The sequence below is a fragment of the Lampris incognitus genome, chromosome 5 (assembly GCF_029633865.1).
Source record: "Lampris incognitus isolate fLamInc1 chromosome 5, fLamInc1.hap2, whole genome shotgun sequence".
Classification (NCBI taxonomy): Eukaryota; Metazoa; Chordata; class Actinopteri; order Lampriformes; family Lampridae; genus Lampris; species Lampris incognitus.
Window position 1 is genome coordinate 18,816,133 of NC_079215.1, and position 23,696 is coordinate 18,839,828.

At 42.7% G+C, this 23,696-nt stretch overlaps 1 protein-coding gene across 1 annotated transcript in view; it reads right to left on the reverse strand.

Moving 5' to 3' along the window:
* The window catches only part of LOC130112896 (alpha-1,6-mannosylglycoprotein 6-beta-N-acetylglucosaminyltransferase B-like), a 271,529-nt gene that overhangs the window by 45,056 nt on the left and 202,777 nt on the right, over positions 1-23,696 (reverse strand). Inside the window, exon 10 of the mRNA XM_056280419.1 lies at positions 21-154. Within this exon, the coding sequence (XP_056136394.1) occupies positions 21-154 (134 nt within the window). The remainder of the gene's footprint in view (positions 1-20; positions 155-23,696) is intronic.

The following is a 23,696-nucleotide window of genomic DNA, read 5'->3' on the forward strand; positions in this document are numbered from 1 at the left end:
AGGATGTGATCTGGTCTTACGGAACATGGTCATGAACTGCCTGGGTTTCAGATTCCAGTAGCCCCAGTTGGTCCTGTAGCCGTGTAGCGTAGCATACTCCTCATGGTTGTAGGCCGGTTCCGTCCCAAACGTGTCAATCACCCGGACATGACACCTGTTTAGGACAGGGGACACATATGAATGAGAAGTTTAAGCTTCAACTCTTTGGAATAGTGTACGATTAGGGTCTAGGAAAAAACAAAACAAAAAACAACCCTAAGCTGAGGAATGTTTACTCGTGCATGCATTTTTTGAGTCAAATAAAGGATCTGTGAATGAAAAATAATTAAGGTTCTATTTATCCAATTATTGGATTTAAGGTAAAGTCTATGAAATTGCAGAACTAATACGTGAGAGCCGCTCTCGCTAGTAAGGGTATATGATAAGAGTACCTTTCTCACCTTGCAAGAGCATTATATTAAAAAAAAAAAAAGAACATGCATCAAATGAGAGGTGCCACAACTTTCAATTAAACAAACACAAGTAAATATAGTCTTACTTTTAATTTGAGAAACTAGGATACAGTATTACCACCTTGTGTAAAACACTGGCCAAGACACTCTTCTTTATATGTTCAATGCTGAGGCTGTCCAAAACAATGGAAAACAACAACAACAACTGATTTTCCCTCCATTACCTGAACAGCAAGTTTGTGATTTCAAAGATGGCTTCATTGCCAGTAATATGAGTAGGATTTTCCTCTCCATCCTTCACAACACGACTTTTTAGAGTTTCTCACTTAGTTCTGCTTCAGTAAAAGACTATCAAGGACAAACCAGCAAGCAACACAAGCCCTTTCAGACACGGCTCGCTTGTGAGAATGGAGGGAACGCAATGTTTAAATGAAACGGAGGTCAGGAAATATCAGTAACTGCCACCTATTTCCAATGCTCTCTAGTGCTGTGTGGGAGGTAAGACAGAAAAGTAGCAGGGACAAAGAAATAAGCGTTTCAAAGTTCTGCAAATGGATTTACTTTATGAAAAGGTATCCTATTGGTCACGGGAAATGAAATAACTGTACATTTGCACACAGGGGTAAAGTTATATATAAACATAACATGCATAAAAGCAATCACTCTCCCTCGCCCACCCCCCACCCCCCCACACACACACACACTCTAAACATACAGGTATAAAATCATACCTTAACACAAACATATGCATAAATTCAACTGCCTGTCTCTCTCTCTCTCTCCGTCTGTCTCTTTCTCACACACACTGTTCTACCTTGCACAACAGCTAAAACTGTGTTCAACGTGGCCACTTTGTGAGCTCAGATGGATTAACAAAATGTAGAGTATGCAGTGTGTGTGTGTGTGTGTGTGTGTGTGTGTGTGTGTGTAAAGGAAATGTAGAGATGGGGCACAATGAACAACTGAATCATGAAGTGTTTGGAGCGAAAACCATCTATGGGACTGCAAACTTCCTTCTTAGCATTACGCTCCAGTGTTCACAGTGATTTGGGTCTTGCCTGGCCTGTTGGCAGAAGCCCGTACATCCCACACTCCGGGAACAGGGTTAGCCATCTGCATTGTCCAGTGAGTTGAAATGTGTCCCCATGGTAAATGGTGTTTGACCCGAGTGTAAAGCTGGAATCAAAATTGCCTGCTCTCAATTGGACTTTTCGCTCCCAGTCAATGATTAAATCAAACATCTTTGATGACATTTAAGCTTTACAGAAAGACAAAGTCGCTAGGTGTTTGTTCACTGGTTTCATTTTAAAAATTTTTTTAAATGGAAACATGACATTTCCCCTTATAGTCAAAGCAGTCCTAGTCCAGACAAGGCGACACCCCAATCTCCATTGGCACTTCTCAAACATTTCTGTCAACGGCGCTCATGTGTGAGGAGCCAAGCAATAAATCAGCAGCCGACACGGCCTCTCTGGCAAGGGAGCGTCTAGAAACCGGCTTATCTATGAGGGAGCACCTAAATACCTGTGGTTATCTGTGCTAGCACGATTTGGGACCTTGAGGATGAGTGAGGATGAAGGTGCGTGTGTTTGTGTGTATGTGTGTGTGTATGTTCCATGTCACGGGGCGCTGCCCATAAAATATTAAAGGGAAATGTCCTCTCCAACTCACACTCACACGTACCAGTAGCTCCGAAAGGGTAGACATTTTTGTGCCTGTAGATAAGGGGTCCCTGAGGGGGCATTGAGGGTGGGGTGTTGGAGGTGTGTGTGTGTGTGTGTGCAGAGTGGGGATTGGAAGAAGTGGGGATAAAGGCAGGACTACCTGAGCTGAATATCTATCAGGAGATCAGAGTATGGGCTAATCTGGGTTAAACGGGAGCTCTGCAGGGCTCAACCATCCCTTGAAGGTGGTGGTGGTGGTGGGGTAGGTGGTTAATGGAGGTTTGGAGGGGTGGTACGTTTGGCACCACACAATCTCCTATGTCAACTCAGGGAAGTTAGAAGAAACCGAGATTCACTATGCAATAGCAGATATTTAACCCTTGTGTTGTGACTTGCTTCGAATAACAGCTATTAACCATAATTATTGTTGCCATCATTAAGCTGGTGGTTTTAAACTTTCCCATGTAAACAGATCTCCGTTTCCGCTACCATCTCTCACCGCCTGCGGTAAAACAATAATGATTCAGCTCACTCTTCATTCAGGAAAGCCTTTGCTTCTGAAAGTGTCTGAAAGCATTTTTAAAAAACTGTCGGTATGACAGTTTTCACGAAAAAGCCTCAAGCTGCCATGACAGGAACTGACACATTTTGGAGAAAACTCGCAAAAAAAATGGAGCAAAGATGGAGGCGAGTGTCTGCTGTATGTGTGGCTTCCACAGGGAATTGAATGCCGTAGCACTACAGTTATCAAGGAATATCTGTCCATCTTTTAAGATCTAATTTTAGTTCATTTTTGGCTTTATTGTATGAAATTTCTTTACTTTTCTCATGCGACTGTGCGTTCAGTCATGCTGGAAGCAGCGGTTATGTCATAGTGGTTTCTTCAACTTGATCATCCGATATAAAAAGGTGTTCATGCTGCACTTCCTTTTTTTAACTACTTTTATTTATCCCAGTGGGGCAATTCCCTTCTCTGCCTTTAACCCATCCTAGCCACGTAGCTAGGAGCAGTGGGTAGCCGCTGTGCAGCACCGGGGACCAACTCCAGTTGTTTTCCCATTGCCTTGGTCAGGGGCACAGACAGGAGTATAAACCCTAACATGTATGTCTGTTTGATGGTGGGGGAAACCACAGCACTCGGAGAAAACCCACCACAGAAAGGGAGAACATGCAAACTCCACACAGAGGATGACCTGAGATGACCCCCCCAAGGTTGGACAACCCCAGGGTTTGAACCCAGGACCTTCTTGCTGTGAAGCGACATCGCTGGCCACTGTGCCGCCCTCTGGGTCTGAAACTTGTTCACACCGTAAATCCAACAGCGCTCGAACGCAGGTTTAGTGCCAACACTACTCTAAAATGACATATGGTTGCTAAGTGGTTTGGCTGTCAAATTTGACTTTTAGAAAACCAATTAAGGATTTTCAAAGTAATGCAGAGTGTCAGATATAATAAGAGGTGCTGATATATTAGGATGAGACATTTTCTCAAACGCAGAGGTGTAAAAAAATATCTGATGTTTTTCAGTGGTTAAAATACAAATTAGCTGGCCTGTTTCTTTTCTTTGAGCAGAGTCCATAAGAATCAGCGAGGAGCTCTTTGGAAATGCATGATGAAAAAAACCACAAGTAATGAGATGAGTCTTAATATGAGCAATTAATAACGTGGTGTCTTGGATTTCTTTGTGCGAGTAAAGCCGTTTCAAAGCTTCAAACAGGGGGACTACAACTGCTATACGACTTCACACTTGATAGCAGTGTTGGGGCAACAGTGCTGATGCAGCACATTATGCTAAATTACAACTTTTTGGGTAACAGATTGATATCATGCCTTCTGTTTTTACAGTTGTATCATTATAGTTATGATTCTAAGTAACTTATGTTACTGTGTTAGCCCTGCTTTCATTCCCACAAGCAATAACGAAATTTATGAATAGATTTAAAAACTAAAACAAAGAGTAGAGGCGTCAACAACTGCACATGTTGTTTGCTTGTCACCCTGCACTGATAGCTAAGAGGCTGCTAACAGCAAGATGGATTAGCAAGCGTAGCATTTAAGTTTCTCCCCTTTACCCAATCTCTTTGAGGAGAAAGGGAAAAATTGAGTTATAATGTAAACTTTGAAGCAGCAATGCAAATTTAGAAAAAAGAGCAACTCGAAGCCACGTACAGATCCATCAAGCTCTTGTGGCTAAGAGGAAAGCTGAGCTAACTTAACATTACACGCCGGGGTGGTGTGAAGGCAGGCGGCAATCACCACCTGTTGTCAGACCGATTATGTTGAATTTGATTAAAGTCAGGGAGGAAGTTGTGACACCAAACAAGTCGAGGAATCTTGTCGCGGAATATGTGGTTGAAGATTTAACGCCATTTCTTTTAAGAAAGATGGACTTATTCTGTCTTTGAAACTGTAATAAATAATAATATAATGGGCTTATGCATAATCACCTGTTATGTAGCGGGTCCATTGTTTCCTCCTCTATCTTTATTAGTGTGATGTAGGAGGTATGCTAGTTGGTAATCTGTACACAAGAGAAAAATAACTCGGGTAATAAATCTAGTAATACCCTCCCTCACCTTGCATAGAAAGTAATAACAGAAAACCCCAACTGTTTGTTTAGATTAACTATCAGGGCTATTAATTAATCTACTAAAAGGAGTGGGTCTTTTTCCCCCCCCAGAAGTCAACCCTCTTATTCATAGCATTGGGTACCTTATGCAAGCTGGCCTTTGACCCCTCATGGCTATCAATGCAATATATTTCAATGTACCCTCACTGGCCACTTTATTAGGTACACCTTGCTAGTACCGGGTTGGACCCCCTTTTGCCTTCAGAACTGCCTTAATCCTTCGTGGCATAGATTCAACAAGGTACTGGAAACATTCCTCAGAGAGTTTGGTCCATATTGCCATGATAGCATCACGCAGTTGCTGCAGATTTGTCGGCTGCACATCCATGATGCAAATCTCCCGGTCCACCACATCCCAAAGGTACTCTATTGGATTGAGATCTGGTGACTGTGGAGGCCATTTGAGTACAGTGAACTCATTGTCATGTTCAAGAAACCAGTCTGAGATGATTCGAGCTTTATGACATGGCGCGTTATCCTGCTGGAAGTAGCCATCAGAAGATGGGAACACTGTGGTCATAAAGGGATGGACATGGTCAGCAACAATACTCAGGTAGGCTGTGGCGTTGACACGATGCTCAATTGGTACTAAGGGGCCCAAAGTGTGCCAAGAAAATATCCCCCACACCATTACACCACCACCACCAGCCTGAACCGTTGATACAAGGCAGGATGGATCCATGCTTTCATGTTGTTGACGCCAAATTCTGACCCTACCATCCGAATGTCGCAGCAGAAATCGAGACTCATCAGACCAGGCAACGTTTTTCCAATCTTCTATTGTCCAATTTTGGTGAGCCTGTGCGAATTGTAGCCTCAGTTTCCTGTTCTTAGCTGACAGGAGTGGCACCCGGTGTGGTCTTCTGCTGCTGTAGCCCATCTGCCTCAAGGTTCGACGTGTTGTGCGTTCAGAGATGCTCTTCTGCATACCTCGGTTGTAATGAGTGGTTATTTGAGTTACTGTTGCCTTTCTATCAGCTCGAACCAGTCTGGCCATTCTCCTCTGACCTCTGGCATCAACAAGGCATTTTCGCCCACAGAACTGCCGCTCACTGGATATTTTCTCTTTTTCGGACCATTCTCTGTAAACCCTAGAGATGGTTGTGCGTGAAAATCCCAGTAGATCAGCAGTTTCTGAAATACTCAGACCCGCCCGTCTGGCACCAACAACCATGCCACGTTCAAAGTCACTTAAATCACCTTTCTTCCCCATTCTGATGCTCGGTTTGAACTGCAGCAGATCGTCTTGACCATGTCTACATGCCTAAATGCATTGAGTTGCTGCCATGTGATTGGCTGATTAGAAATTTGCGTTAACGAGCAGTTGGACGGGTGTGCCTAATAAAGTGGCCGGTGAGTGTATATTTCCAGCTTAGAAACATCATACGGTAGCGAATATGAGCTTATTTTGCTGCTGTGTAGCTGCTGCTTGGTTTCACTGAACACGCTTTAGAATTTTTGGACCTTTTGTTTTTTCAAGGTAGTATAATACTCTATGTGTTATTCTTTAGAGGTCTGACATCCCCAAAACTACTTGACACACAGTTAAATCTATGAGCTTACACAACACTTAAACACTTCGCACTGGTTTTGCTCTTAGATGCTTGTTTAGAGAAGATGCACTTATGACCTCTGATGACTAGTAGTTCTCCTGATTTCCTACGTTAAATGCACTTATTGTAAGTCGCTTTGGATAAAAGCGTCGGCTAAATGAATGTAATGTAAAAACGTGTGAATCTAAAAGGCGGTAACACCTCTTGTCCTGCTTATCAGCTCAACATGTGTTTAGAAAAACACAATGCTACATACTTGGGCTGCAACACACGTTGTGTAGATACACAGATGACAGTTTTTTTTTAGACATAATCTCTCTGCATATGGTAACGAGTTATAGCTTGTGTCTTTTTTTTTTCTACTTAAAAGTGCATATCTCTGATAGGACTGAAATAGCATCTCCTGAAATGGATGGTGCCAGGAAGAAGGGAACATGAGGGGGAGAGGATGACTTTAAGGTTATCCACTGAGGGAGAGGAGTGAGCTGTCAAGGACATATGTTCAACGAAGACAGCTTACATAGTAAATCCTATTTATTTATCTATGGAACATTTTCTGAAGGCGGGCATCCTCAATAGGACCAGTGCCATTTTGGATTGGTGTTGGCCTGACCTCCCTCTGCAACTATGAGCTGCTTAGAAAGACAAGAAGATGGAAAGCCTCCAATGTTTCAGCAGCTCCTGTTTCTGAACAGAAAGTTTTCTTCTGCACTTTTTTATTTACATTGAACATTGTACCTCTACGCACTCAGAGTGAATCTTCAGCTGTGCAGCAATAAATCACTGACCCAGATGTGATCTTGTGTGGTTTTCATATTGTTAAGTCTAGTTATTGTATTGTGGCTGTCCTTTGTATTTTTTCTGTTTCTTTCCTTATATCTATCTTAAACACTGGCTTCAAATTCAACTTCCTCTCGTGGGACAATCAACATGTGAATTAATGTTGATGTTACTGGCTTGAATAGAAAGGTTATTGCTGGGAGGTGGCTAAGACAGTACTTGAGGTGCTCCTGGAGTTCTTAAAGTTTTAGCATGAAGATATTAAGTGTAATAATATGGATATATACAGCATTCCTATTAAAAACTGACCCAGCCACAAAAATCCCCAGCCACCCAGAAAACCAGGTGCTCACTCTATCGATGGCAGAGGTCAGAGAATCACTGCGCAGAGTGAACACACGGAAGGCTGCTGGACCGGACAGCATACCGGGTCGGGTCCTCTGGGAATGTGCCGACCAGCTGGCTGAGGTCTTCACAACTATATTTAACCTCTCACTGTCCCAATCTATAGTCCCGGCATGCTTTAAGACCACCTCTATCATTCCTGTCTCCAAGAAACCAACATCCACATGTCTGAATGACTACCTACCCATAGCACTCACCCCCATTGCCATGAAGTGCTTTGAAAGACTGGTTCTGGCTCACATCAAAAACATTATCCCCCACATTCGATCCACATCAGTTCGCCTACCATCCCAAAAGGTCTACTGAGGATGCCGCTGCCACTGCCCTGCACTTTGCTCTGACCCACCTTGAACTTAACAACACATACATCCGGATGCTGTTTATAGATTACAGCCCTGTCTTCAACACTATCATCCCCACCAAACTAACCACCAAACTCCTCTCCCTTGGCCTCAACCCCTCCCTCTGTAACTGGACCCTGGACTTCCTGACCAACAGACCTCAGTCTGTTAGGTTAGGTGACCACACCTCCTCCACCCTGACCCTCAGCACAGGTGCCCCTCAAGGCTGTGTTCTGAGCCCCCTCCTTTTCTCCCTCTTTACCCACGACTGCCTGCCAACTCACCCTTCAAATGTTATAGTTAAGTTTGCAGATGACACCACAGTCATTGGCCGTATCACCAACAATGACAAGATGGCCTACAGGGACGAGATTCAGCACCTCACATCATGGTGTACTACCAACAATCTTGTCCTTAATGTGCAGAAGACGAAGGAGCTGATTGTGGACTTCAGGAGGTCTAGAAGCTGCAGCCACTCCCCCATACACATCAATGAGGTGGAAGTGGAGCGTGTTTCCGGCTTTAAATTCCTTGGAGTCCACATCAGCGAGGAACTTTCCTGGACATTAAACACCCAGGTCCTTGTGAAAAAGGCGCAACAACGCCTGCATTTTCTGAGGAGGTTGAGGAGCGCCTGTCTATCCCCCAAAATTTTCACCAACTTCAACCACTGCACCATAGAGAGCATCCTGACCAGCTGCATCTCAGTGTGGTACGACAACTGCACCTCAGTAGACCAGAAAGCTCTGCAGCGGGTCGTCAAGGCAGCCCAGCATATCACCGGTACCCAGCTCCTAGCCATAAAGGACATTTATTAAAAACGCTGCCTTCGAAGGGGTCTCAGCAACAGCAGAGATCCCACCCACCCCAACCATGGACTGTTCTCCCCCCTGCGCTCTGGGAGGTGCTACAGGAGCCTCAGAGCCCCCACTACCAGGCTCAAAAACAGCTTCTTTCCACAAGCTGTTGCCCACCTGAATCTGGCCACCCACTGAATGTCTGTAGATATTTGTAAATATTTTGTACATTTACTCTTTTTTAACTTATTTTTAGCTTTTGGTCTTCATGTGTGTATATCTTATACCGTGTTTGTCTGTGTCTGTCTTGCACTGTTTGGTGAAGCCACAGCCCTCATTTCATTTTTAACATGTGCCTGCACATTGTTTTTAATGAAAATAAATTGAATTGAATTGAACTGAATTGAAAAATGTGGTGATTGGGGGGGGCGCTAGTGCACAGTGGATGGAGTGAGACGTGCTTTCCATTTGTCTTTTATTTTCTTAAACCTGCCGTCTATCTGGCAAGTTTGCTCTCAAAATCCATTACAACTTGTTTGCCCAACTTTGTGTGACCTCGACTTAAATAAAAAGTTTGAAAATGCCAAAAAAAAAAAGAGTTAAAAACAAACAATCATCAAGCGGCATCGCTGACGCAGATGGAGCTGATGATAATGGTGGCTGCTTCCCACCTACAGGAGCAATGTTGAAAGAGATGCCGGATGCCATGCTGAAAACCATTAACAACTGGTTTGACCAATTCGAAACAAAATTGATCTCTTCAGTCCTCACACAATATTCTAGCGGCCCGAATGGATTCCATGGACGAGACGGCCTCAGATCATGAGTCCCGTCTGATGGCTATGAAGGAAGCCATCCGCAAGCTACAGGCGGAAAACATGTTCTACCATTTAAATTAATGCATTATCATGTGACATATCTAGGGCTCATAATACCATGAAATCCCAAACTCTTATTTAAATTCAATTATGCCGATATGCTCACAAAGCTTAAACTGAACATAGAGAAATGGAGGATTCTGCCATTGTCTATGGTGGGGCGTATCAACTGAATTAAGATGGTGTCTCTCCCTATATTTTTGTACTTATTTCAGAATCTGCCAGTTTTTCTGAAGTCATCATTTTTTTTAAGAAACTGGACTCCATTATCTGTTCCAAAGCTCATCACAGAGCAAAAGCACATCTGCAAAAGCCAATAAATGAGGGAGGCTTCGGCCTCCCTGTATTTAGGAACTATTATTGGGCAGCCAATGCAAGGGCTTTGTTTACTGGCAATGGGGATTCCCAGATAAGAGATCTCAGAAGGGAGACAACTCTAAGCATTAAAAATCTAAACATTGAAACTACAGCGATAAACTCTTTCCTTTGTACTCTACTTTTTTCCAAGACAAAATCCCCTGATAAATTGATTGGTAATAATTTTAAGAAACTCTTAGGATTCTGAATCAGATCAAAAGTGTTAACAAACTGCCTAATGTCTCATATACACTCCTATATGTAATAACCATTCCTTTTTGCCATCTCAGACAGATGGGACATTTGCTGTCTGGAGGGACAGGGGTCTTGCAACCCTTGGAGATTTATATATAGATAAAAAGTTTGTGTCATTTAATCAGTTGAAAACAAAATTTAACATCCCTAACTCCCACTTCTTTTGTTATCTCCAAATTAGACGAAAATTTCAAACTTCGAAAACAGGCCAAAGAGTTGCCTCCTGCAGCTTCCTCCAGACTCCAAACATCTGATGTCTCGCTTTGTGTGTCTGTTCACCACCTCTGTATCTACTAACCGTCCGAAGGAAGCCTGGCCCACTGAGCTGAATCTTGAAGTGTCTGACGACATTTGGAATGGAGGTTTGACTAGAATCAAAACTTGCTCGATCAATGTCAGATATAAACTGATCCAATTCAAAGTCATCCATAGACGCCATTATTCAAAGACCAAACTACACAAAATTTACCCATCCGTTTCTACATTGTGTGATAGATGCATAGTTGCAGAGGGTTCTCTCGTGCATCTTCTCTGGCTCTGTTCTCATTTACACAAATTTTGGTGTGAAATATTCCAGTGGTTTTCTGGAGTCTATGAAAGTAACATTCTTCCTGATCCAGAGCTGGCACTCTCTGGATGCTCAGAAACTACTTTAAGCTATTAGAGGAACAATCGGCATTGATGGTTGGCGTGGCAGCTGCCAAAAAAATGACCCTAACAAATTGGAAATCACTTACACCCCCCTGCCTTCTGAAATGGCTCAATGAAATGATCATAATCATACAGATGGAGAGAATACGCTTCCATAAACCTAAAGCACCCAATAGATTCTTGAGCATATGGGATCCATTCATTGACTATCTCAAAGAAAAATAATTTTTAATTACAGTCTGTAGTGATCCAACCCGGTAATCTTTACCTTTTATCTGTACTCTTGTAATACCTGACTGTGTAATTTCTTGAAAACTGCTGTGACCCAAGTTATATTATATACCTATATATATGTCTGGTAGCTATTTTTTCCTTTTCCTTTTTGTTGTTGTTTTTTTTACTGTTAATTTTTTGTTTTATTTTGCTTTATCTTGTTTGCATGTGTCTTGAATATAAAACTGAAAAACTGAAAATAAAATATTAAAAAAGGTGTGGTGATTTGTATGATGGCAAATCCTCCCACATCCATCTATCTAATATTAGTGCTGAAGAAGCGCTGCAGCCAACAGATTAAATTAGATTCGATCTAACTCATTTTTGACCCATATACTTAAATAAGCATTTTTAACCCAGTGCTCATGTCTCTTAGTCACTGTGTATCCACATCCTTCCCTGTTCAGTGCATTGAAAGGGGCTGAAAACGATCATCGCGCCTCATTCATCAATTGTTCGTATGTACAAATTGTTCTTGCACACCCATGGGATATTTAGCCCTGAAGTTTGTCTCAGAGACCAGTGTAGAACCTGAGTAACCCTGAATTTAGACACCAATGGGCTAACACTGGTATCTTTGCAGGCCTGGCTGATTGCTTGTTGCAAGAGGTAGACAATATATGTTAGGGGGAAGGAATTACAAATAACCATCAGGCTTTGTGCTGACTGTCAGACAATCTTGACAGCTAAACAAATTCCATGGGTGTGTAAGAATAAATTTCTATGTACAAAAGATTGATGAATGAGGCCCAATATAAGATTCTGCTTTGAATAACTTCATTTTAAACTGATGTCACGGCACAGCAGCAATGCAACTGTTGGCGTTAAAGATAAAAGTTTTGACAGGCTGTGGTAAAAATCCCTGGCCATTAACGTGTCTTAATGACGCGGCTTTTTCTATGCGCAGTCCTTGTCTGAAACATTCTCCACTCTCTGCATCTGTAAGTGCTGTAAAATCAGCATGCAGAGGGAATCAATACGCTAGTCCTATTATCAGATAGGGAGCCGTGATTTAAGACCATCTCCTATCGGCTTTCAGCATCTTTTGCAGGCCTACACACACTGACAAACACATTTGGACTAACACACACACACATACGTGCACACACGCACATGCGCATGGACAGCATCTTGTTGTCCAGGCATAATAAATGAATGTTGATGTCGGTGGGAACATAAAACAAAAGTAATTAAAGCAAACTAATGACCTCAGAGCAATGGACTTGATTAATATTGCCTTTCAGCTTATTGGGCTCAACTAGCCTGGTCTGTCCTGATTTTTTTTTTTGGGGGGGGGGGGTAAATAGGTAAGGGCATCCTATGTCATTTCCATCCATTCCATCCATTATCCGAACAGCTTATCCTGCTCTCAGGGTCGCCGAAGCTTATCCCAGCAGTCATTGGGCGGCAGGCGGGGAGACACCCTGGACAGGCTGCCAGGCCATCACACAGGTCACACACACACACACACACACACACACATTCATACCTAGGGGCAGTTTATTATGGCCAGTTCACCTGACCTACATGTCTTTGGACTGTGGGAGGAAACCAGAGCACCCGGAGAAAACCCACGCAGACACGGGTAGAACATGCAAACTCCACACACAGGATGACCCGGGACGACCCCCAAGGTTGGACTACCCCGGGGCTCGAACCCAGGACTTTTTTGCTGTGAGGCAACTGCACTAACCACCGTGCCACCATGCCGCCCCCTATGTCATTTTTTTGTGCTGAATCTCAGTGGGACTCTTTCTGTACCGAATCTCAGCTCTTGTAGAGCTGTCGGGTTAAAACAAAAGGATGAAATAGTTTGGAGAGAACGTGTGGTTGTTGGCAGAGAAATACCAGTGGGTTGAAAGATAAAAAGAAATGTAGTTTGCTTTCTGCACAGTGGATCGATAGAAATCAATGTTGTATGTCCCGAATCATATACCAGGTTGTAAATTTGAAACGAGTCCTTGCTAGCCTGTCGTGCGTTATCGACCCTGGGCCCTGAGCGCTGAATATCTGGGCTGCATCCTCTTTCTGGACACAACCTCCTAAGAGAGTACAGCTGTAAATTCCTCTTTTCCGTCCTTCAACATGAGCCTTAACTGATGCATTTAAGCTAAAGAATCCTTTCAGTGTGAGCCACCGTCAATCAAAAAAACACCACGGCAGGCGGCAAAGTCTTTCATAAACACTCAGAGTCACATCCAGTTAGGGAAACCAGAAATCAAGGCTCCCACTGACCGTGGAGCAGAGAACTGCTGAACTCAGCATGCAATTAGGAGCTGATTGTGTGTGTGTGTGTGTGTGTGTGTGTGCATACTTGCGTCTGTGTCTGAGAATGAGAGAAAGAGACGGAGGAGAGACAACCGAGAAGCAATTGTGTCCTGAGAAACTTGTTCTTCATCTTCAGCCGCAATGCATTTCTCTCACTGATAATTGGATCTTAAAAATACATAGAGCGACTCTCTGGTGCCAGGATGTCTCCAGCCACCTTGCCACTCCTGTATCTGGCGGCCCCTCTCTCTTTTTGTATTTTAATCTCGTCCCGTCTTCTTTCTTGTGCTCCCTCTCACACACCTTTCCCTTGCGTTTGTCGTGATTTTCTTTCACATTCAAACCTCTCTCACTTTCAATTTCTCTCCTACACACTCTTACATCCAACAAGTCACAAGTTCATTACTGTGGTAGTTAAATAACACACTCTTTGAATCTGTCTGATAATCCAACCTGTCCACTGAATATGACTGCATTTTAAGTCTGTTTATATACATTTTTTGTACATAGCTGGCAAGTATTCTCCTTCAATTGTCTCTTCATTTTAATTGATTCTGTCTGAATTTATCTATCGGCCATCTTGTTAGCATCTTGTCTTGTTCTTATATGAGGTCATGGACTCTTGTTTTTTTTTTACCCCCCCCACCTTTTTTTTCTCCCTAATTGTAGCCAACCAATTACCCCACTCTTCCGAGCCATCCCGGTCACTGCTCCACTCCCTCTGCCAATCTGGGGAGGGCTACAGACTACCACATGCCTCCTCCGATACATGTGGAGTCACCAGCCGCTTCTTTTCACCTGACAATTGAAAAGGGGGACATAGTGCGTTGGGAGGCTCACGCTATTCCCCCCAGTTCCCCCTCCCCCCTTAACAGGCGCCCTCGACCGACCAGAGAAGGCGCTAGTGCAGCGACCAGGACATATCTCCGGCTTCCCACCCAAAGACACGGCCAATTGTGTCTGTAGGAACACCCAACCAAGCCGGAGGTAACACAGGGATTTGAACCGGCGATCCCCATGTTGGTAGGCAACAAAATAGGCCACTATGCTACCTGGAGGTCTAGGACTCTTGCTTTAACTATTATTCAATTGATCTAGCTATTACGGTATCTTTTCTCTCTCCATCCATTCTCTGGTTGAGGTCACCTCGACTGGGCAAGTGACAACAAGGTACAGAGCAAAGGACATGCCCATATCACTTGGCCTATTCACCTGGGTTTGGCAGAATACTTTGAAAAAGTATTTAGCAACCGAACACTGAATACACACTGTATTCAGCAACATTCAGTTACAATATTCAACAAGAGTAACATTCATATCACACGCAGAATCCATCTTCGAAAAGGCACATGTGAAACAGATGTGTTGCTACATGTTTATTGTTTATGTCACACTGATGCATATCCCTGGTGTTGTTAGTATCTCCATGTCGTGTGTTTACCATCTGACAATTACTGACACATTCTGTCGATGTGTGGTGCACGCAGGAAGAACTGCGTATGTGATGATATGAAAATAGTAAATATTTTTTTTAAGTCATCATCATTTCTAATTAGAAATGATGATGATGATGATGATGATTTTGTCATTGCACGGTTACAATGACATTTTTTTTCTGCATTCAACCCATCCAGTTGTATAGGAGCAGTGGGCGCAGGGACCAACTCCAGTTCAATTAGGAGCACTATTGGAGCCAGGGCATGTAAATTTCACCATGGGGGTCTTTTCATTTTATTTCATCCTGCTATTATCATTATGAATGAAAAATAGGCTATAATAGAGAAATGCAAATGTACACACTGGGACTGCATGGAGAAACGCATGAATGCAAATGCACTACATTAACGACGATGCAAGGAGTAAATCTATTGCAGTAAATAGATGTTTTCCATGTGTTTTATTGTTGCTAAGTTGCAGACTGCAGCCCAAGACTACATTTTAAAAGACAATTTCATTCCATTCGGTTTATAATTTTCAAGTTACTTTGTGCTCACCTGCCAACAAATCGTGAACGCATCACTGACACTGGTTAGGAGGGTAGTATTCTAAAAGTAGAACGTCTCTGCAAAACTCATCACGTAACTGTAGTCTGAATACTTCAAAACGCAATGTGAGCTGAATACATATACTTTATTTCTGTATTCTGAATATGCAGCACTGTTATTTGTATTGCGTTACAACCCAAACCTGCATCTCACTGACATACATGTCTTCCCTCCCATCTCCTTTCCCTCCAATATCCTCCTTCCATCTTTAAGATAAATTCTGGGATTATTGTAATTATGATAAAACTATCTCATAATTATGAGAAATTATCTCAGAATAATGGCAAAAAACAATCGTAATTGCGAGAAGCATTCCACATTGATTTATCCAATTCTGAAGGAAAGAGGCGACCTCAAGTAGATCTGAACGTAAATCCCACAGACGTAAGATGTCAACACAATGTTGTTAAATTAATGCCATCTGTATTACTCGAAGACACTATCTCTCAGTGCATTGAAATAAAGGAGGAAATAAAAGCAAATCAGATGGTATCATGATGCCCCTGTGGCTTCGCAAATGGAGACAGGTAGGCTGTTATAATCACACATGACCACATATTCTTTGCTCATAATTATGATCTAGTTCTCTCATAATTGGGGGGTACTACAAACCCCAATTCCAATGAAGTTAGGACATTGTGTAAAACGTGAATAAAAACAGAACACAATGATTTGCAAATCCTTTTCGACCTATATTCAATTGAATACACTACAAAGACAAGATATTTAATGTTCAAACTGATAAACTTTATTGTTTTTTGCAAATATTCACTCATTTTGAATTTGATGCCTGCAACACGTTCCAAAGAAGCTGGGACAGGGGCAACAAAAGACTGGGAAAGTTGAGGAATGCTCAAAAAACACCTGTTTGGAACATTCCACAGGTGAACATGTTAATTGGAAACAGGTGAGTCTCATGATTGGGTATAAAAGGAGCATCCCCGAAAGGCTCAGTTGTTCACAAACAAGGATGGGGCGAGGTTCACCACCTTGTGAACAACTGCGTGAACAAATAGTCCAACAGTTTAAGAACAACGTTTCTCAACATACAATTGCAAGGAATTTAGGAATCTCATCATCTACAGTCCATAATATCATCAAAAGATTAAGAGAATCCGGAGAAATCTCTGCACGTAAGCGGCAGGGCCGAAAACCAACATTGAATGCCCGTGACCTTCGATCCCTCAGGCGGCACTGCATTAAAAACTGACATCATTCTGTAAAGGATATTACCACGTGGGCTCAGGAACACTTCGGAAAACCATCGTCAGTTAACACAGTTCGTCGCTACATCTACAAGTGCAAGTTAAAACTCTACCATGCAAAGTGAAAGCCATATATCAACAACACCCAGAAATGCCGCCGGCTTCTCTGGACCCGAGCTCATCTGAGATGGACTGACGTAAAGTGGAAAAGTGTGCTGTGGTCTGACGAGTCCACGTTTCAAACTGTTTTTGGAAATCATGGACGTCATGTCCTCCGGGCTAAAGAGGAAAAGGACCATCCAGATTGTTATCAGCACAAAGTTCAAAAGCCAGCATCTGTGACAGTATGGGGGTGTGTTAGTGCCCATGGCATGGGTAGCTTGCACATCTGTGAAGGCACCATTAATGCTGAAAGGTACATACAGGTTTTGGAGCAACATATGCCGCCATCCAAGCGACGTCTTTTTCAGGGACGTCCCTGCTTATTTCAGCAAGACAATGCCAAGCCCCATTCTGCACGTGTTACAACAGTGTGGCTTCGTAGTAAAAGACTACAGGTACTAGACTGGCCTGCCTGCAGTCCAGACCTGTCTCCCATTGAAAATTTGTGGCGCATTATGACGCGCAAAATACAACAATGGCGACCCCGGACTATTGAACAACTGAAGTCGTACATCAAGCAAGAATGGGAAAGAATTCCACCTACAAAGCTTCAACAATTAGTGTCCTCATTTCCCAAACGCTTGTTGAGTGTTGTTAAAAGGAAAGGTGATGTAACACAGTGGTGAACATGCCCCTGTCCCAGCTTTTTTGGAACGTGTTGCAGGCATCAAATTCAAAATGAGTGAATATTTGCAAAAAAACAATGAAGTTTATCAGTTTGAAATTAAATATCTTGTCTTTGTAGTGTATTCAATTGAATATAGGTTGAAAAGGATTTGCAAATCATTCTATTCTATTTTTATTTACGTTTTACACAATGTCCCAACTTCATTGGAATTGGGTTTTGTAATTAAAAGAAAAAGTCGCAGAATTTATTTGGTATTTGGTGAATGCAGTGCACTTCTGAAGCTTGTCTCCGCTTTGGCAAAGTAAAAGAAGCTAGTTGAATCCTGGCATAACACATTGAGGAAAAAAATTGAATACCGATTTAATCAACCATTGAGAATGACAGTGGGAGTGATGTTGGGCATCTAAGTGGTTATTTAGGGGTTGGTGAGGGCAGACTTCAAAATGGAGACTAGGTATGATCAAGGCTGGATTAGTACCCCCAGGGGCCCCTGGGCACTGAAGCTCATAGCCCCCCCACCCCCCATTAAAGCCCACCTTAATTATTTTGAGCTTCCAGTCAAGCTGGCATGTCAAATCCACCAGACCATAATCACACACCTATTAGTCAAAGGCTGAATAGCCAGTCCAGCTGAGCAGGTATGCCTATAGTACAGTTCAATAGACCAAGTACTGCCATTTCACTCACAAACCACATGACAATGAAACAATGGATTAAATCATCCCAAGGCAGTGTATGACTCTAGACTATGGCAATATTTGTGTTCACTGAAAACCATGCAAGCGGACAGCACACCAGTTATTACTGATACATAATAATGTGGCTGACTAGGAATAGGCTTACAACGATGCCATCCTAAGGTAATCACACAGCACAGCTGAACGCAGGTTTCAAAATAAGGCTCACTAAGTGAGCTAGGCAACTTCACACAGAATTGCAAAAGCCAACATATAATGAACTTGACCAACCGAATACAACACAATATAGCAGCATCACACTACCGTGATGCAATAATATGCAAACAGCATATCAAATAAACTCATCCACAAAATATACAGCAACAAACAATCACAATAGATAATCCTGCTCAATGCACTGACAGCATAACCAAGTGGTTGTTATTCTTCCTTGACTATTTCTTTGAAAACTCTGATCAAGTCCTCAAAATATAACTGTGCATTACTGCAACTGACGGTAGACGCGCCCAGGCTACCGTTACTATGGGCTAGCTCAACATTTATCGGAATGCCTTCTTCACTTTGTTTAGTTTTTTGAAAAAGCTGCTTATTAGCGAGACTTTTTTTTAAAATTTATTGTAGCTGCTTCTTTCACTTACTTTTCTTTCTTTTGGCAGCCCCCTGGGCTTTTGGTTAATGCTTTCCATTTTCTTCTGCTTGTCAATTTTTCCTACACACTGATACAACCTAACTGATAGTGGGTCAGGTAAAAATTAGTTCCACTGATTTTAACCTTGACTGAAGAAAAACTGATATTGAATCTGCAATGTAAGCCACCTGCACTCTATGCCAACCCACCCCGACCATTAGCCAATGTATACAGTGTATTGCCGCTTGCTTACCAGTCACCACTTGCCCAGCCATCTCACCAACAAAACAATCAATCATGAGACTTAATTTTCTTTGAAACATCTTTTACTTCATTCTGACTCGATAATTATCAAGAGAATGGGTCAAGCTTTGTGTAATATTTCAGTGGAGCCCAACATAAAAAAATAAATGCATACATTTTTTTTCTCCCATTGCAGAGGGCCTTTTTGTGCTCAGGGGCCCCTGGGCACATGCCCAGATTGCCCATATGGTAGACCCAGCAGTGCGTATGATCTGTGTTGTGAGAGATCCTGGGAGGTCTTGAGAGAAGATATGGGCTCATAAAACTGTGCTGTGTGGGGCGGTGAGACGGCAGCTTATTTGTCTGAACGTATTGCAGTAGTTTAATTTACTGCTCGGGGTATTACTTCACTTAACTTTTGTTTTGTTGCCTTAGTCTCTTGACTGTTGTGGCCTACTTTCCAAGTTGCCCCTTCTTTGTAGCAATGCCAAGACCCATTAGCAAGCTGTAAGAAGGATTTAATAAGAGCAAAAAAAAAAAAAAAATCTGATTAAGTAAGAAGCAAATCCCTCTAACTAATTCTCTTTCTCCTTCTCTGCCTTTCATTCTTTTCTCAAACTGCCGCTAAGCAACAATAATGTAGCATCCCAGGCTGAATTATGGTCTTTGCTCTCAAACTGGTTGTTCATTAAGCTTTATTCTCATACTTGTTTGCCTTCATCAAAACATATTGTAGGTCCACAAACACACCATAAGAGCTAAAAGGAGAAATAACATAGAAATTGTATGACATTAATCAAAAACCTAAAGTGCCAGTTATATATGAAATGCAGTTTTTTCTGAAAAGAGTACAGCTAATTAACCTAGAAAATGCTGTCTGTCTGTCAACTTTGACAAACATCGCCAACAACAAACTAGCACTCAGCTAACTCAACATAATCATCCCTATATTAATGTTAATCACAGTATGCCACAACATAGACAAACCTTGTGCTCTTATCATCCAGGTGCTAAATGTACAAATATTACCTCATTGTGGAAGCTAGCATAGGTTATTTTTCCGTTGTACCGGTTTCTGTCTTTTGACCATTTACATCCATTTCTGCTAATATCGCCTGCAAAATAACAGCCTTCACTAAATGCTATTGAGCCAACACATAACCTGGCACAAGAAAATAGCCTTACAATAAAGCAAAATATATTAATATGAAAACAATAACTGTAAATAATATTGTACTCATCATTTACACTCTCACCAATCTTCATTCAGATTGTTCCCTGTTTCTCAGGGGTTACCACAGCAGATTTTATAGTTTCCATCGGTACCCTATGAGGGCACAGCACCAATGGCGGTTGTTGCTAACCCAGGCCTCGACCGATCCGGTATACTCTTGTCAATCTGCATAATGATTTGGCAAATTTTACAACAGTGCCCTTCCTGACACAACCACTAATCCTATGGACGGGGGCACAGGTAAAGCGCTGGATGCCATCCCAGTATTCATGGACTTGTGCCCATGAATGTACACTCCCACCAGTCATGAGTGATTTTCAAAACAACGAATGTAAAGCACGAATAATTTCTAAAATCAATGGCATTCAACCCTAAAGGTTTAGCAAAATAAAGCCCATATATGAAAAGTCCAAATATAAGTCCTTTAATGCTTCAAAGGATATGGTTGTGGAGAGAAGATGGCAATTAAACCGTCTCTACCAGCAGGATCAGCTTCTGCACTGGACGTATATAACAAAGGATGGCTTAGTATAGTAAACTGTCCTTTTCCCAACTTCTGATCACCAAGACATACTATCTTCACTCTTCTTACAAGTCTGTCTCCATCAGTGAACGTTTCTACAACCTTTGCCAACCACCACTCATTCCATGGCAGATCATCAACCTTCTCCATGACAACATCTCCCACTTGCAGGTTTCTCTTTGGAGTATGCCAGTGCTGTCTTGTAGCAATGTTTGAGGGATACCGCATGGATCATACATGTGCATGAGCAATTTCTCCTTTTTACGTACCTCCTCTTTCCGAAATGCAAGTATCTTGTCAGTGAGATTTCACTGGTGCCCAGAGTCGCGGAGCTCCTCCCTTTCCATTCCATTATGATGGGCTTCAGTTAGCACTTCTGGATCTTCACTAAGTGAAGGTACATGTTCTGATTCTTCTATTTTGAGTGGAGGTGTTCCACAGTCTTACACCATCACATCAAGCCCCTTACTAGTCAGCAGGACTTCAATCAGGAGCATTATGGGACTGATGAGGTGAAGCTCTTACCGTAGCATCCCAGGCTGAATGATGGTCTTTGCTCTCAAACTACTTGTTCATAAAGCTTTATTCTCATAATTGTTTACCTTCATCAAAATAAACTGTACCTCAAAGAACATACCTACTACTACTACTACTACTACTACTACTACTACTTTTGGCTGTTCCCGTTAGGGGTTCCCACAGCAGATCACCCATTTCCATTTCTTCCTGTCCTCTACATCTTCCTCTGTCACACCAGCCACCTGCATATGCTCTCTCTCAACCTCCATAAACCTCCTCTTTGGCCTTCCTCTTTTCCTCTTCCCTGGCAGCTCCATATTCAGCATCCTTCCCCCGATATACCCAGCATCTCTCCTCCATACATGTCCAAGCCATCTCAACCTTGCCTCTCTTGCTTTATCTCCAAACCGTCAAACCTGAGCTGTCCATCTAATACACTCATTCTTAATCATGTCCTTTTTCATCACTCCCAATGGAAATCTTAGCCTCTTCAGCTCTGCCACCTCCAGCTCTGCCTCCTGTCTTTTCATCAGTGCCACTGTCTCCTTATCATTTAACATAGTTGGTCTCACAAGCATCTTGTAAATCTTCCCTTTAACTCTTGCTGGTACCCTTCTGTCGCAAATCACTCCTGACAGTCCTCTCCACCCGCTACACCCTGCCGGCACTCTCTTCTTCACCTCTCTTCGACACTCCCGGTTACTTCGTACAGTTGACCCCAAGTATTTAAACTCATACGCCAATGTCACCGCTACTCCGTGCATCCTTACCATTCTACTGTCCTCCCGCTCATTCACGCATATGTATTCTGTCTTGCTCCTACTAACTTTCATTCCTATTCTCTCCAGTGCATACCTCCGCTTCTCCAGTCTGTCCTCAACCTGCTCCCTACTCTCACTACAGATCACAATGTCATCCGCAAACATCAGAGTTCATGGAGTCTCCTGCCTGATCTCGTTTGTCAACCTGTCCATCACCATTGCAAACAAGAAAGGGCTCAGAGCCAATCCTTGATGTAATCCCACCTCCACCTTGAACCCGTATGTCATTCCAACCGCACACCTTACCGCTGTCAACACTCCCCTCATACATGTCCTGCACCACTCCTACATACTTCTCTGCAACTCCCGACTTCCTCATACAATACCACACCTCCTCTCTCGGCACCCTGTCATATGCTTTCTCTAAATCCAAAAAGACAAAACCCGTAAGAGCTAAAAGGAGAAATGAAATGGAAATTGTATGAAATTAATCAAAACCCGACAGAGTGCCAATTATAGATGAAATGCAGTTTTATCTGAAAAGAGTACAGCTAAGCAATAAAATGCTACCTGTCCATCAACTTCGACAAACATCGCTAACAACAAACTAACACTTAGCTAACTCCTTCAACATAATCATCCATATACAGTGCATCCGGAAAGTATTCACACCCCTTCACTTTCCCCACATTTTGCTATGTTACAGCCTTATTCCAAAATGGATTAAATTCCTTTTTTTCTCATCAATCTACACACAATACCCCAAAATGACAAAGCGAAAAAGGTTTTGTAGAAATTTTTGCAAATCTATTAAAAATAAAACTGAAATATTGCATGTACATAAGTATTCACACCCTTTGCTATGACACTCAAAATTGAGCTCAGGTTCATCCTGTTTCCACTGATCATCCTTGAGATGTTTCTACGTCTGGATTGGAGTCCACCTGTAGTAAATTCAATTGATCGGACATGATTTGGAAAGGCACACACCTGTCTATATAAGGTCCCACTGTTGACGGTGCATGTCAGAGCAGAAACCAAGCCATGAAGTCAAAGGAATTGTCTGTGGACCTGTGGACAGGACTGTATCGAGGCGCAGATCTTGGGAAGGGTACAAAAAAATGTCTACAGCTTTGAAGGTGCCGAAGAGCGCAGTGGTCTCCATCATTCGTAAATGGAAGACGTTTGGATCCACCAGGACTCTTCCTAGAGCTGGCCACCCAGCAAAACTGAGCAATCGGGGGAGAAGGGCCTTGGTCAGGGAGGTGACCAAGAACCCGATGGTCCCTCTGACAGAGCTCCAGTGTTCCTCTGTGGAGATGGGAGAACGTTCCAGAAGGACAACCATCTCTGCAGCACTCCACCAATCAGGCCTTTATGGTAGAGTGGCCAGTCGGAAGCCTCTGCTCAGTAAAAGGCACATGACAGCCCGCTTGGAGTTTGCCAGAAAGCACCTAAAGGACTCTCAGACCATGAGAAACAAGATTCTCTGGTCTGATGAAACCAAGATTGAACTCTTTGGCCTGAATGCCAAACGTCACGTCTGGAGGAAACCAGGCACTCTCATCACCTTGCTAATACCATCCCTACAGTGAAGCACGGTGGTGGCAGCATCATGCTGTGGGGATGTTTTTCAGCAGCAGGAAATGGGAGACTAGTCAGGATCGAAGGAAAGATGAATGGAGCCAAGTACAGAGAGATCCTTGATGAAAACCTGCTCCAGAGCGCTCAGGACCTCAGACTGGGG